Source organism: Galeopterus variegatus, unplaced genomic scaffold (assembly GCF_000696425.1).
Source record: "Galeopterus variegatus unplaced genomic scaffold, G_variegatus-3.0.2 Scaffold2211, whole genome shotgun sequence".
Taxonomy (NCBI): Eukaryota; Metazoa; Chordata; class Mammalia; order Dermoptera; family Cynocephalidae; genus Galeopterus; species Galeopterus variegatus.
In genome coordinates, this window is record NW_007728322.1 from 260475 (window position 1) to 277630 (window position 17156).

Genomic DNA, 17156 nt, shown 5'->3' on the forward strand with positions numbered 1-17156 from the left:
CCCATATGCATCAATTTTCCTCAAGCCAATCCTAAATTACCTTATACTTTTGAAAGTTCCAAATAAATTTAGATTTTCTAGATATAGCAAATTGGAACATAGTAATTTACCTTCTTCTCTGCCCACTGGATGGATGTACATTGTGGCTCTACTAGACATCATGTGCCATATTAAACATATTCTAGCCATCAGCTTCCATGAAATTGATGCCTTTAATCAAGTCATGCATATAAATTTGATCACTGCTGTTCTGTATGGATTAGGATCTAAGGGTTTATACATAAAACTTATCTATAAGAAGACATATCCTCAGATATGCAGAGGCATGCTGGAGTGATCTATGGGCTTCCCCCATTTTCACACTTAGATTGCTAGATGAGGTCAAAGCTAAATTCAAATTCCATTCATTTTTATGGAATAATCTGCCTTCTCTCTTTCCTGAACAATTCCCAATGATTTAGCTTTTTTCCTCTAAAAATCCACGGAGCAGAGTTAAGCATACTGTTCCCTCTAATTTCGTAGCATTTTTGAAGGAGCTTTGTAAGAAATGGAGTAAGATGAGTGAGTCCAAGCATGAAAAAGGCCAGTTCTTGAATCACATTTGCGATGGGCTAAATTATGTGGGGAACACTACAGTCATTTTCATTCAAGAGTAATGTGACACTGGAAAACAATATTTTTTGAAGTTAATCATTTAGATTTATTTTTTAAGGGAGAGGAGAGTTTTCTTGTTGATTTTGTAAGAGCAAAGGCAACAGTCAGACATTTCTTTGGCTGCTTCATACAATCCTGGAGTAAAATTGAGCCCAGGTTACTTTGGTAGGATTTGCAGTAGTAAGACATATGTGAATAAAGTGATATTAGGTCTATGTAATTCTGAATAATAAAATAAACATTAAGATGGTAATATTGGTTCCTCAAGTACTGGTATTTAAACTTTAAAAATCAATCAAGAGAGAAGATTAAGTGGCGTTTTTTGGGTACTAAGAATATAAAGCTGATACCAAATCGTTCTATTTTCACAGATTTAAGATACGAAGAATGGTATTTAAAGACATTAAAATAACTATTAAATTCTCTTCAGTTTGTAAAGAATCTCCCATGAAGTACACTTAGAAGAAATCCCTGAGTATATTACTCTATTAGTATCTTCCTTCATAAACAAAGGGAACAATTTAAAAGCTTTGCAAACATATGAACACAGTACTTAGCAAAAGCATTATCTGTTTATAAAACTGCCTCCATAGCACTTATGAATTAGGCCACCAAATTCTTAATAGGAGAAACAACAGATTCAGAGAATTAAGCTGTGACATTTAAACACATTAACCATCCTTAGGCAAATCAGAAAACCACTCCCTTATGGTGTCTCTGTTTTGTTTCAGCCACTCAATATTGTTTCTCACTGTTTCCAGCACTTGCTCCCTAGGACTTTCTCCTGCTCCAGCTTCTGGATATTTTGCGAAAAAGCTCTCCATCTAGAAATGAGAGGGAAATAATTAGGAAAGACATTTTAAGCCCAATTGTTCTTCAAGAATTTCATCTACAAACTGGATTTGTTTCCTTCTTGCCTGGAAATTTGGTATCAGTGCACGAGTGATACATCACTTAGTGCATCATTCAGGCTAAGCTCATCCCTCAGACTAGCTACCATTCCCCGTGGCTTTTGACCCCTGACCATCAAGCCAAAATAGGCTCTGACTGGAGCTGGGGAAGGAGGCTGCGTATCAGTGGCTGGCATGTCCCTTTTTGCTTCTGCTGGTTTCTCTGTTCTCTGTGAATTCCCCGAGGTGTTCCCTGGAAAATCTGGCCTGCGGAATGATGGTTTTGCTTAGCCTTTCACTCCAGGATTCTGGAGTATTTTAATACACTTTCAGTTTAATTAAAGACATTTTAAAAATCACTGTTAAACTTAGTTCTGTCTTCCCTCTGACCTCCAAAACCCTCAAACTCAACCATAGTATTATTTGCTATTTACAAAAATACAAATTGGTTTCTTAAATTACAAAAGGCTGTTAAAATTCCAAAGTCTAGGGCCGACCCCATGGCTCATTCGGGTGAGTGCGGTGCTGGTAGCACAGAGGCCGTGGGTTCGGATCCTATATAGGGATGGCTGGTGCGCTCACTGGCTGAGCGTGGTGCAGACGACACCATGCTGAGGGCTGCAATCCCCTTACCCGGCAACAACAACAACAACAAAAATCCAGAGTCTAACACACAGATATCAAAACTTCATACAGTCTCCATTTGTCCAACATGAATGAACATCCCTCCTCTTCTCCAGGAATTGAGATATTTGAAACCTGGAAGATTTGGAATTAGTTCTGAAATTCCAAAACTGTGAATTCTGAATGGAATCAAATCTTAACCATCTTCAGAAAAGGAGAGACACACTGTTCGTGCTGTAGTGAACCGACAGTCTCATGTAGCCTAAGCCTCCCACGGCCTCACCTTTCTCAGTTTTTAAACTTATTTCTTGGTCAACTGAATATTTTTTTCAGTTTAGAAAAAATAGTTGTATATTTTATTAAATACAAGAATTATTTCTGTCTTCATTAGGTATACTTATCAACATAAATATATCAAAACAATAATTTACACCTTAAATATACAAAAATTTAAAAAGTAATTATTTCTGGGTTGTTTTTTTTTTTTTTTTTTTTTTTCATCTGGACAGTAAGGGGATCCCAACCCTCTGACCTTGGCATTACCAGCACCACACTCTCCCAAGTGAGCTATCCAGCCAGCTCAAAAAAGGAATTATTTCTTTCTGGTTGTCTTCTGTGATTGAAATGGAGAAAATGGCATTGCTATTAGGAAAAAAAAAAAAGGTTTAATTCTGTTACATCTTAGACAAATAGAGGAATTTATGTAAACCCTCTGACCTTGGCATTACCAGCACCACACTCTCCCAAGTGAGCTATCCAGCCAGCTCAAAAAAGGAATTATTTCTTTCTGGTTGTCTTCTGTGATTGAAATGGAGAAAATGGCATTGCTATTAGGAAAAAAAAAAAAGGTTTAATTCTGTTACATCTTAGACAAATAGAGGAATTTATGTACATACCTGCCAAAGTTCTAGTTCAGTGTTGAATGGCTCTGCTATCGTGACAATTCGGCCCAGGTATCGGTCATTGATTGTAAATCTGAACAGAAATTTAGAGGAGTAAAAGGGAGTATAAGTGACCAGAACTTAAAATCTTTTCTCTAAATATAGATGTTTTCTTTCTGTTTTCTGGGGTTTTAAAATTAATTTTCAACCTAAGCAAAACAGTAAGAAAACCCATTTAACTTAAAATAATTCTATTCAGGAGAAATTCTTAGTAAATTGTGCACTTCTTAGACAGATTCACATCACTTTTGCAGATGTGGGAGACTGCTTGTTGTATTCCCCAAATCAGTTCTTTTTTCCTGCACAAATGAGCACCCATAAATGAGAGACTGCATTTCTCAGCCTCCCTCATGGCTAGGTATGGACAGGTGACCCAGTCCTTTCAGTAGAACATGAGCGCAAGGGAAATGTTCAACTTTGGCTTAAATGAGGGGAAATTGCTTGTCTTAGACTTCTTGTTTTTTTTCTGCCCTTCTTCCAAGCTGGAGCATGAACATACCAGTGATTCAGCTTCAACCACACAGGTTAGATAATGGCCTAGGCCTCACCAAGCAGAACCTCCCTCATGATTTCACTGCTTGCTTCAGGAGTCTAACCTGAGTGAGAAATAATTACCCACACATGCCCTTTAAGCTGCTGTGTTTCTGTGTTTCTCTTATAGTAGAATAGCTCTAGCACCATTATCCCAACTAATATTCTATGCATTTCCTACAGGTACAGAAATTTGACTACCGGCTATTTATTCTGCTTTCAAAAAGCTTTATTAGCTACTTACACGCAGGGGGTTTCAGATTGGCTAAACAAAGACACCTGAAGTTAAGTGTGAAGATAGAACTTTAGAGATGATATCCTATTCTTGTTCTTTCTGCATTTTCTGTCTTAAAGAACAAGAATCAGAAGTTTGCTTACAGACCATAATACAGATGGTCGTGATGGAGACAAAAATCTCATCACAACTAATCACAGTGCAAAAAAACCCACAAAAGTATATATAAACCTCAAGCCACTGGAATGCTGGGAAGGGATACAAGAAAATATATCTATGTATAAAGCAGTAGGATAAATTTTACATTTAAAAATGATCACATAGCAAAAACAGATGCCATGAAGATAAAAATCAAGTCTGTTTTTACACAAATTTATAAGTTTTATACTAAATTAAAAATCAAACACTAGGGCCGGCCCGGTGGCACACTGGATAAGTGCGCCGCTTGAGAAGCACGGCGGCGCTCCCGCCCGAGGGTTCGGATCCCACATGCAGACCGGTTCCCGCTCGCTGGCTGAGCGAGGCGCGGGGGCAACGCCGAGGGGCAACGCCGAGGGTTGCAATCCCGTTGCCGGTCCCCGGTCCGGTATGGGGGCAGCACTGAGGGTTGAGATCCGTTGCCGGACACGGAAAAAGACAAAAGACAAAAAAAAAAAAAAATCAAACACTAACTGCACTAACTAGGAAAAAATAGTTATAATATATATTATAAAGAGCAAATGTTTTTACTATATAAAAAACCCTACAAATTGGTGAGAGGGAGAAATATGTCAGCATGAAATTAGCAAAGGAATGAAAATGTACCAATGGGAAAATGATGAAGAGTTCTAGTACTCAACCCAAAACCTCAGTGTACTAGGCCCAATGCCTACCTTTATTAGAGACACCACTGAATTTAGATCTACTCTGTCTTTCATCCCTAATGTCATCAGTCATTACCCAAAATGTGACTCTGAGGCATCTAGTAATGCGGTCTCTAAATGTGTATACCTCCTTAGTTTCTGACACAGCTTCCTAGATCTTCCCAATCTCTTGAACCCATACCCCTAGCCCTCTGGAACTGACTCTTTCCAGAGACTACTACCTCTCACCCAGAGAATGTTTACTTTCCCACATCCTTTTTAGCACCAGGAAACCATCACGCTCCCATTGCAGCTTCCAGATGATTATTCCTCCACCCTTTCTAAAAACCTCTGTTCCTTCAAGGTCTTCCCTCTCATTTATGATACACTTTGGCACCTCTACTCTCTACTCCAAGCCATGCCATCATTCTGCGTGATTTCAAGGTCCGTGTGGCTGGTCAATAGAACATATTAGCTCCTTAGTGTCTTGACCTTACTTCCAACGGTATTTTCTCCACTCCGTCTTAGCCACCAAATTCCCATGAAACCTTGTGATCATCCATAAATAATCCGCCTCTAAAATTATTAATTTATGCACCCTCTATGACATGTCATTCAGTCTTCACTATGACTATGCTTTGACTTTTCCTGGATTTGACTATCCTCACCCCTACATTCTCCTGGACCATCAACTATTTCTTCTCTTTTATTCCTTTCTTTAAATAGTTTAGATGCCATGGTCTTCCATGTTCAATAACATTTTTGCCCAAGCCCTAAACTACCTTGTATTTTAATAGTTTATGTCTAGCGAAACTCCAGCTTTGGAGGAAATCAACTGCCCATTCTCTCTGAGTTTGTATCAGATCAGCGATTATCACACTGATAATCCTTCTACAAGACCCTGGTCACCTCATTCTTTTCCTCTTCGAATTGCCTTTTTCAATATTTTAACTCTCTTCCAACCTCCAAACACTCTGCCTCTTCCCCCTCTCCCTCCAAGGATGTCCTTCCTTTCTACTTCACAGAGAAAATACACAACAACTCCTACAAATTGTAGTTTACAAGCATACAAATACATGTTTCTTCCTCCTATTGCCTGTGCTTTAGATGCTATTTCTCCCCACTTTCTTAAAAACTTTATATTTTAAAAAATCTTCTTTCTGTATTACATGTTAAATTTCTTATTCACCACTGGATCTTCATCATCAAATTTTCAACATGTTAAGTACATTAAAAATACCTTCCATATAAATAAAGAAAAAAACCTCTCTCTTGATCTCACATCTCTCTCGTCATCCTTTCTCTCACCTCCCCATTCACAGTCAAACTTTTCAAGAGATTTCATTTCTTGTCTCTGTCTCCTCATCAGAGACTCATTTATTGATTTGCTTCAATTGAGGTCTGCCTCCATCACTCAACTGAAAAGCTGTTTCTAGAATTACCAATGGCTTTTAATGTCAATACATCTAATGGACATTTTTTAATCTTCAATTTACTCAACTTTTAAGTAGTTTCTTTTTGTTTGTTTGTTTTGTTTTGTTTTGTATTTTTTGTCCTTTTTGAGGCCGGCCGCACCCAGCCAGCGAGCGCACCAGCCATCCCTATAGAGGATCCGAACCCGCGGCAGGAGCGCTCCTGCGCTCCCAGCGCTGCACTCTCCTGAGTGCGCCACGGGCTCGGCCCTTAAGTAGTTTCTAACAAGGGACCATAACCTCTTTGAAACAATCTCCACTTTAACCTCTTAGAAGTAACTCAAAGACTTCATATATAGCAAACTGAACTCATAGTTCTCTGGCAAACCTTATCCTTTCTATAAACTGAGGCAATGTCCTTGTCCCCTCATTTTATCTCCCATTTCCAATCTACCACCAAGTTCTAAATGTTATTGTTGTCTCTTCATCATCACCATTACATCCATAGTACAATCTACCACCATCTTTTCCTGGGGCTATCACAACAGCTAACTGCCTTTGCCAAATCCACTCTGGCCCCCATCCAGGTGTACATTGTCCCTTACTACCAGAGCTTTCTTTTAAAAGTAAAGTCGATCATTTTACTTTCTTACTGAAAACCATTTAGTGACTTATCTTTGCTCTTGGAACAAAAGCCCAAATCTTAACACGACCCTGCAGCTCTTGGCCCTTATCTTTCCTTTTTCCTGATGGTAGGCCTCCAGCCAGGAAGGCTTCACTTCCTGTCCTCAGTTTAATCATCACTTCTTAGGGAAGAACTTGTTTCTTTTGACTTGGTCAGTTTACCCTTTACACTCTTTCAGTGTGCTCTAAACCTCTTTTTTGGTAATTACAGTTTTACGTATACATACATGTATTTGCATGACTCTGCTTAATATTGGTTTCCATCACTGGCTGTAGCTCTCTAAGGACAGAGAACCAGGTCTGTGTCTCCCTACAGTTGCACGCCAATGCCAACCATAATGCCTAGCTCATAGTTGCTGCTCCACCATATTTATTGGATGAAAGAATTATAATTTAAAATGAGATTCATTTATTCAACTTGCAAGAATATTTTTAAAATAACAACAGTAAGTATTGGAAAAGTTTCAAAAACTAGGCAGTTATTACTAAAATTTTTTTGGGTGGCAATTCTGCAGCATTTATCAGAAACCCTGAAAATGAACACAAATTTTACACCAGTAGTACCACTTCTAGTATTACTTGTATCGTAAAGAAATTGTTGAGGACATTCAAAAAGAACAAAGAGATTCAGTTGTTCATCAATACATTATTTATAGCAGTGGGGCAACAATCCTATTGTCCAACAGATAGGGACTGGCTGAACAGACTAAGATGTATCTACACATTAAAATACTATCAAACCATTAAAATTATTTTGAAGAAGCATACTTAAAGACATGAAAAGACATCCACAAATAGGATGGGGAAAACAAGTTATAAAACCATATGCATAGTATGGTTCCATTTCTGTAAATTAATAAATAAGCAAACAGCCATAGAGAAATGACCTAAGGAAAAAAAATAACAAGACAACAAGAGTTATTTCTAGATGGTCACAATACAGGTAATTTTTGTATTCTTATTTTTGCTTATCTGCACTTTGTGCAAAAAACACATATCAATTTTATAATAAGAAAATGGGTATTTTAAAAAGGAAATCACACTGAGTTGCTGCAGGTAGATTCTATGGTTTTAAAGAAAATCTGCTAATTGCAGATAATAAATTTTTTCAGTGATCTTCTATAATTTCTATAATGTTCCTCTCTGTTTTGTTCTTAGTGATTAAAAATGAAAGAACATATTTGGGAACTAGCAATGAATAGATAGAATAAAAACTGCAACTATCTGTGTAAATACCAAAAATGTGAGAACAAAATATGTTCATCCAAAGAAACCAATATCATATACAATATAGAAAATAGGGGGAGATATGCCATGTATTTATCATACTGGTCATTTTTAAAACTAAAATAAGGATTTATATCTTAAATAGTTTGAAAAATTATATGAAAATCATCTTCTTGGACTTAATCTTTATATAAAAATACTATTATGTTATCTAAAAAATAATTTTAATGCACACAAAACTTTTAATTAAATGCTCATTAAATTATTTTGTTTATGAGGTAGTGTTCAAATGGTTTCAATCATGACCTATTAACTTAATTTTTCATCTATAGTCATAAACAAAAATCACACCCCACTGTTGGCTCATTCAACTTCTCATTTCATCTAAGAGTTTAGTGGAAGAAACAAAGCAAAAAATAATTTTCCAAGTATCTTTAGGACTTTGTGGTTAAGTCTAAAACTGGCAAGGGCATTAGTGGTGTGGCCATCAGCTGGCATGAAAATCACATGACAAAAGCTTTATTTAAAAAGCAGCTTGTTTATTTTAGGGTGACAGTAAATTGTTCAGAAATGAAGGCAATAAAACTACTCATGAAATTTGAAAAATGTTCAAGAGTTTGGAAATATTTGGATAAAACTTGCTCATTACGGTTTAATTTGTCTTATCCATTTTTCATGGAGAAATTCTATTTATTCAAACCAAACATAATTAATATTGTTTTTGTGTGTGTGTTAGACATTTGGTTATTATATAATTTTATGTTTGTGGCCATTTGAAATAATATCTCATGAGAATAAGACCATTAGACTATGAAGAAATACTAAAAGCCTTAGGCAAGGGTTTTGGAACTAGTTCTGGAAGCAGTTTATCGATTTGTTTTTCTTGGAAAAAAAATCAGTTTATTAGGTCTAATTCATTTATTTTAAGGCCGGATGTTTATGACCTTTATGACCAGGTAAAACTTATTTTTTTCCTACTCCTTAATTTTTTTTAGAGGTATAACAATGAACTAATTTTTAAAAACTCAAAATGCATTACTTGAGGTAAATTATATAAGCACTATTTAAATAGGCCTTGAGAAATTTTTTATTTAATAAACAATAAGTGAATGGTCATTTAATAAAATGCAAAATAGAACATTATTTACTTGTCTTTCACAATAATTCAAAAGTAACCACTGTGTTTTATATACATAGACTTCTTGCGGCATGCACCAAAAAAAAAAAGATAGTTCTATGGTCTTTTTGATTAAAACAAAACATGCAGTAGTGTGTCATCATACATCTTTCAAAATTGAGTGTGTTACTTTACCTTGCATGACATGAATTGTTATGCCCAGATAACATGTTCTTAATAGGTAGATTTATTCATTCTAAACCAAGCATTTCATTGAAACAATTATAAACTGATGAACAACACACATACACGTGTGCACAAGCATGCACATGCACAACCAATCTTCATAGTGATGGATGAGCAGTTACACTCAATAGTCACAAGAATAGAAAAGGCAAAACTGTATCACGAATAGGCAGAAGCAATGTAGACTACCTTGGCTGAAAACGAGAGATATAGTCTGGATGTCAGAAGGAAGAGAAATATAGACACAATGACACCTGTGAATTGTAGGGTAGAAAGAGAAAAGAAATAAAAGTCATCATTGCAGTTGGTATTTCTCATCAGGCTCTCATCAGCAACCATGCAGTGCTGCTGGATTGACAGGAGAGATTAGAAGGAGATAACAGAGGCTGTTTGCTAATGTGGGGATTACAGATGGTAAAGGTCTTTTGGTCAGTGTTTACACATTTATTTGGGACATATATTCATCCTATATTCTACTTAATACTCTGTCAAGAAAACATCTTTTTAATAGAAATTGAGCATTATGTTTAGAGGACCAGAACCAAGAATAGCAATATTTCTTCCACATGGGGCTGACGAAACAAGAAGTTTGGAAAAGCATCTCCTTCATTGATTTTTCTCTTTTTTCGTCCTTGCTGTTTCCCAATTTAAAGCTGCTATTTTCTGGGAAATATAGTTCCCTTTTAAAAACTAGTCTATATACTTGGAGATCATTATACCAGATCATTAGATCTGGTCAGGGGAGATAAAAGTTATCGCCCATACATGCTCAGTAAGATATAGGGCTATAATCTAACCCAGGTCCAGGAATTCTCATTTAGTTTCATCCAATATTAATTGAGAACTCAATACGTGCCTGGCATTATGCTGGATACAGCACAACAGGCAGTATTATATTAATTAGTGTTAACAAAACTAAAAATAATGCCATTTAGTCAGCTCTCCAGATCGCAGAATCTTATAGATCAGTTGGAAACAATAATTTCCTGAAAAGGGATTATGCTTAAAATTAACTAGCACATTGCTTCCCTGAAAAGAAAATACCATGATTCTTTACCTCTGATAATATACCATTTCTCATATTATACAGTTGTCAGAGAAAGTGCTCCAAAGAGAAAAAAGAAGGAACATGGATATGGTATCAAACAAAGAGAACAACAGGCCATTATCTGATCATCCCACCTGTCAACTAGATAGTCCCAGTTGAGTTGTATCCAATTCCAGGCCATGGTCTTCCCATAGCTGTTATATGAGATGTACCGGATGACTGTGAACACATCCTGAGTTCTAATAAGGTTTGTGTCCTTGAGCATATCCAAATACCTGTGAGAAGCCAAAGAGAAAAACAATTCAAAATGAACTTTTAATGTTCACCCTTAGCTAAATTCCAATACAACCTAGCTTTCATTCCAGCAATTCAATTCTTGAGGCATCAACTGACAAATTTAATTAAATATGACAAATGATGAAAAAATTTTTTTAATTTTCTAATATGTGTAACTGTTTTTACCAGCACCACAGTGTCCCATGTGAGCTAACTGGCCAGCCCTTGTTTAACTGTTTTTTAAAGAATGACTTATGATTTTGAGGACTAGTGAAATGTAAACTATAGAAACATTTAAAAACTACCTTATTTTGGAAGTACTAAAATAAGAACACAGAATTTTAACTTGATCTTTTGAAATACCACTTATTGCATAGAAGCAATTCACCTGTTATTCCACTAAATTAAAAAGAAAAAAGTAAATTAAGAGAAATTATTTATGCTTTTATTTTCTAGAACAGTTAGACCTTGTTTGTTCTTCCCTAGATCATAAAAAACAACCTTATAAGGTAACCTATGGTTAGATTAGTTGGCTTTAATTATAGCATAATGCAAATAGGTCCAAGACAAATTAAGTGACCAAATGGATAGATTTTATTAAATTTGTGCCATGGCTGCACCTAGAATTACATTTCTAGCCCAAGACCTTACAAGTTAATATTGTTATTCAAAAAGTGTTTCCGAATAAGATCGGCACATATTTTGTTCACTAAGAGAAGGCACCTCAAAAACAGATACCTACTGCTGATAGATATATTTTCATATTCTCCAAGTCTTGCTGCCCCATGGCTTCTTACCCACTGGCTTGATTTATTTATATCTTTAGGCCAATAGGAGATCATAGCTACAACAAAGGGATCACTGTTAAACTTGAGTTGTGAGATAGTTCTGAGAGTCAGCCTTTGTCAAAGAGAAGAGATGTTTCTAAATTTCCTATGTTTTTATTAGTATATCAAGAGCCAGACTAGCATACTTGACTATAGAAATTTACCCTAAGTGAGACTGGAGAAAACTCAAGCTCTAAGGGAAGTCCATGCCACATGGGAAACTGGAAAACACCACTCCCTCTAGTCCCAAGGGAAAAGGACTGTCATTCAGTATCTACCTTTGTACTACGTCAAAATGGCATGGGAGTGTGAATTGTACATTCTAGGTAGATGAGGTGAATATGTTAATGTATTTAAGATAATACTCCTTGCTCCTTTGACTTGTGGGTACTGTGTAGGGGAGACTAGAAGTTTCTTAATAAAATGCAGGGATGCTGCAAGGGCTGTTGGGAAGACAGACATGCCATGCAATGCAGGTGTTCGTGAATGGAAGCAAATGACTGGGGCTACAGTTTTTGTCTTTGGATGGCAGACAGGGCTCCAGCAGGTAAAATGTGATCAATGAAAAATCAGTGGGCTCTGGTCCAAGACCAAACTAGGTAAACAGCTTAAGGCAAAACCAGGAAGGACCAGAGGTCCCTTTTCCCATCACCACAGGATGACTTATTCCCCTGTATACAGAAGGAAAATGAGGAAAGGAATGGATTCTAAAGACTGAACATTTACTCCAAGAAGACTATTTAAACTAGAATTCTAGTTTAACAACTGATTTAAAAACTAGACTGACAGACAAAAATACTCAATGCCAGTTGTTCCTCATCTTACTGGCTCATCAACCCCGGTGTGAGAACTCTTGAGAACAATCAGATAGGAAATAAAGACACTACATTTTCTTTGTACTTGCAGTTATTTGGGTAAATGAAAATACAACCATTTATCATACGTTTCAGATAAGAAAGGAATTCCAGGGAAGCTTTTACTGCAGCCTGGGTTTGCTGCAGAATCTTCTTTTGCTCTGGTCATCATTCAAAACTGGAAGACTATAGATGGCTGAAGTAACACACTCAAATGTGGGATATATTGACTCCAAAACTTAAAGAAAGCCACTGCATGTGACTGAAAACTACCTACCTCCAGAATTTTTTCATATAAGATCACACTCTATATGGTTTAAGCCAATCTTAACGATATTAATATTAATCTTAATATTTTGTTTCTTGCAGGGATAAAAGCTTTTTAATGAATTTTTGAGGAAGTCATTATACTTTAATCAGAGTTTTAAAGAGATTGACACATAAAGTATTGACTACCATTCGTATAAGTGAAATAAAAGCCGAACTTACCTTGACAAAAGGGTAACATTCTTCACACATGCTAATCCATACAGCAGTTTTTCTTTTTCTTGAGCTAATGAAGTTTTCTGGTATTGCTCAAGAGTATAGTTCCATGAAGTCTCATTGCCAGAGTTCTGCATCCCATATCGATACACCAGAAGCCTGAGATTTACAGGAAGACTGGAAGACGAAACAGTGTTTGAGAGATTTAAAGGACTCATTTCTCAGTTTAAAGTCTTCCCGAAATGAAAACAAGACCAATAGTCACCTGACATTCCCACTTAGCCACTGATCAAATAATTTAGAAGCATTGTCCAAGGCTTCTCTGTCTCCCATCTTGCATGCGAACCCCAACACGGAGGTACGGAGTAACCTTAAAAAAAAACAACAAGCACAAAGCCGGGCCTTAAGCACTTTCAACATGTCTTAAAACACACGATCAAATGTTAAAGGAGTATTAGTTTTAAAAAGGCAAAAATAACTTTGTGAGGTGGTCTCCGGTATCATCCCATCCTAGAGAATCAGCAATGGGCTTCACTTGACCTTGGAAGTATTCCTGAAATAAAAGCATCATGTACAATGAGTGATAATTTACCATTTATCAACAGTGCCCCCTATTGTAATCTTTTTTCCTACTAGTTCAAAAAACTTTAAGCCTGTCCTTAAGAAGGAATGTATTCAGTTTTTGTCACTTTTCCATTTTGCTTCAGTCCTAAAGATAGAAGCCATTCTGGATCTTTCTCTAAGGATTTATAAAATTTGGGGGAAGTCCCTTTTAACCTCCATTTCTTAGTTAACATATGTAATACATAGAAAAACACTTGACATACTTCCAGTACCAAGAAGATTGTCCATAAAATAATTTTAAAAGCTAGTATTTGTATATTGCTTTAGTTTTACAAAGGACTTTTATATTGTTTGATCCTCACTATTCATTACCATAGTCAGGCAAGTGCTGATGTTCCTATTGAAGAAAGGAAATTAAGACTTACAAATATTAAGTCATTTGTCTAAGTTCTTTCACTTATTAAGTGGAAGAGCTAGAGATTTAAATCCAGAAATTGTTTATTTATTTATTTATTTATTTATTTTGTCTTTTTTCGTGTCCGGCAATGGATCGCAACCCTCAGTGTCGCACCCGTACCGGACCGGGACCGGCAACGGGATCGCAACCCTCGGTGTTGCACCCATACCTCGCTCAGCCAGTGAGCGGGAACCGGTCTGTATGTGGATCCGAACCCTCGGCGGGAGCGCTGCTGCACTCCCAAGCAGCGCACTGTAGCAGTGCGCCACCGGGCTGGCCCCAAATCCAGAAATTGTTTAAAACTGCAACTGTCCTACCAAAGTGCTACAGAAATCACAATGTTATTTAGAATGACTCTCTTATAATAAAATCTTTATGTGAAAATAACAGTAGTAAAAATGGCCCCAAATCCAGAAATTGTTTAAAACTGCAACTGTCCTACCAAAGTGCTACAGAAATCACAATGTTATTTAGAATGACTCTCTTATAATAAAATCTTTATGTGAAAATAACAGTAGTAAAAACAGGGAAATATAATGTTATATTTTGGTAACAATAAATTCATTTTAACATAGATAAATCCATTTAAAATAGGATCTAGTTAACATTTATAATTTAGAATGAATAATTTAAATAAAAAATTATTGTATTCATTCTAACGCTAAAATATACCTTTAAGTGGTATACTGAACCACAAATACTAATACACTTTAAATGGAAAAAGAATGGATAACATGTCTTTGCTTTGATGAGTCACGTCATGACACTTTCCTTTGATTTCACTTGGGAGGCAGATATGCTTTTGCATCACCCAGGAGCAACTTCCCTCAGAAAGCATTTTCTTCTACTAATGGCTAAGCATTTACTTTCATAAGATATCACAGCATGAACATCACCTCAATTATAGGGTATAGCTCTTGATCATCTTCAAACATGCTAATGATGTAGGTTACAGCTGAAATTACTCTCTGCCACGGTAAATAATCCCCTTCGCTTGTGAGATACTTAGTCAAGTTCAGAGGCACCCGATAATCTAGAAGTTGAGCTCTGAGGAGAAAAAAAAACACGGTTAATTAAAAACTATAGACTTTAGTTTCCATCCGACTAATAATACTAATATGGGAATCGTAGTTCATCAAATTAATGAGGATTCTTCCATCAGTAAATTAAGAAACTGCATATATTGTTGAGACCCAATCAAAGAATTTTGTTCAAAATGATGTATCAGAGCTTTCATACATTCAGGAGTAAGGAGGAAGATGACATTAAGATGTACATTTGAAAAGTGACTATAGCAAATTTTCAAATAAAACGAAAGCCATTTCACTATACAGTTAATATTAATAAATAGAAACTTTAAAAGTTTAGGTTCACAAGCTGATTATAATATACAAATGCCACTATAAATGTATTATATTGAAATTATTTATAATTGCCTGTGAGGAGGAAGCGTGAGCAACAGTACTCATGAATATGGATGCTTGCGACATTCAAAATTGAACTTATATTTTCCTTTATTACATCTCCTCCCTTATACATTTCCCACTAATCTTCATAAATAAAAATAAACTCTTTTCTTTCAAAAAATTTAAAAATACTATTTTTTTAAAGAATAATACTTTATTACTGTTATAATTTTAAGAAAACATAAGCAACTGAATAGCTTCTGAAAGTCAAAAAGATGGATTTTTTCAATTGCATTTTCTTTTTATCTTATTATTTTAAAATTTATTTGTTCATATTTGTGGGGTACAATGTGTTGTTTCAATACATGCATGTATTGCACATGCATATATTATACAATGTTTCACTTAGAGTAGATAGCCTATCCATCCTCTGAACACATCTTATTTTTGTGGTGATAAGTCAAGATACTCTTTTCTAGTTATTTATTTTTTAATTGGCACAAATTGATTTTACATATTTATGGGTACAGAGCTATATTTCAATACACATGTACAATGTTTGATGATCAAATCAGGGTAATTAGCATATTCATCATTGCAAAAATTTATCATTTCTTTGTGAGGAGAGCATTTGAGCTCCTCTCTTCTAGCCAGTTGAGAACATATAATAAATTACTGTTAATTATAGATGAATAGAACTACTGTAGATGACTAGAACTCATTTTTCCTAACTAGCTGTGATTTTGTATCCATTAAACAACCTCCCTTCCCTGCCTTCCCCCTCTCCTTCCCAGCCTCTAGTAACCACAGTTCTGCTCTTTTACTTCTTTTTGGTATTCGCACGTGAATGAGAACACACTGTATTTGTCTTTCTGTGCCTGACTTATTTCACTTAACATAATGTCTTCCAGTTTCCTTCATGTTGCCACAAATGACAGGATTTCATTCTTTTTTATGGCTGAGTAGTATTCCATTGTGTATGTATACCACATTTTCTTTATCCAGTCATCTATTGAGAACACCTATGTTGATTGCATATCTTGGTTATTGTGAATAGTGCTGCAATAAACATGGGGTTGCAGATATCTCTTTAGTATGCTAATTTCCTTCCCTTTGCATAAATACCCAACAGTGAGGTTGCTGGATCATATGATACTTCTGTTCTTAGCTTTTTGAGGAATCTCCATACTGTTTTCCATAATTCGCTGTACTAACTTACAGTTCTACCAACAGTGTATAAGAATTCCCTTTTCTCCACATCCTCACCAGCATTTGCTATTTTTTGTCTTTTTGATAATAGCGATTCTTACTGGGGTGAGATGATATCTCATTGTGGTTTTGATTTGCATTCCCTGATGATTAGTGATGTTGAGCATTTTTTCATATATACCTGTTGGCCATTTGTGGGTCTTCTTTTAAGAAATGTCTATTAAGGTACTTTGCCCATTTTAAAACAAGATTATTTGTTTATTTGCTGATGAGTTGTTTAAGTTCATTGTATATTTTAGATATTAATCCCTTGTCGGATGCATAGTTTGCAAATATTTTTTTCCCATTCTGCAGGTTGTCTCTTCACTATGTTGATTGTTTCCTTTGCTGTGCAGAAGCTTTTTAGGTGATGTAATCCCATTTTTCTATTTTTGCTTTCATTGCCTACCCTTTAGAAGTCTTCTCCATAAAATTTTTGCCCAGACTAATGTCTTACAGTGTTTCCCCTGTGTTTTCTTCTAGTAGTTTCATAGCTTTAGGTCTTACATTTAAGTCTTTAAACCATGTTGAGTTGATTTTGGGATTTCATGAGAGATGGGGTCTAGTAAGCTGTCCTCTTTGCCATTCTT

The 17156-nt window shown here is 35.8% G+C and overlaps 1 protein-coding gene across 2 annotated transcripts in view; it reads right to left on the reverse strand.

Annotated features, from left to right (window-relative positions):
• Positions 1–676: 676 nt before the first annotated feature.
• The window catches only part of LOC103597143 (glutamyl aminopeptidase-like), a 48774-nt gene continuing 32294 nt past the window's right edge, over positions 677–17156 (reverse strand). For both annotated transcript variants that reach the window (XM_008580941.1, XM_008580940.1), the window contains 7 exons: positions 14809–14959; positions 13371–13444; positions 13157–13261; positions 12898–13068; positions 10586–10726; positions 3065–3143; positions 677–1478 (listed from right to left, as the gene is read on the reverse strand). In XM_008580941.1, the coding sequence (XP_008579163.1) occupies positions 1326–1478; positions 3065–3143; positions 10586–10726; positions 12898–13068; positions 13157–13261; positions 13371–13444; positions 14809–14959 (874 nt within the window). In that variant the 3' untranslated portion in view covers positions 677–1325. The remainder of the gene's footprint in view (positions 1479–3064; positions 3144–10585; positions 10727–12897; positions 13069–13156; positions 13262–13370; positions 13445–14808; positions 14960–17156) is intronic.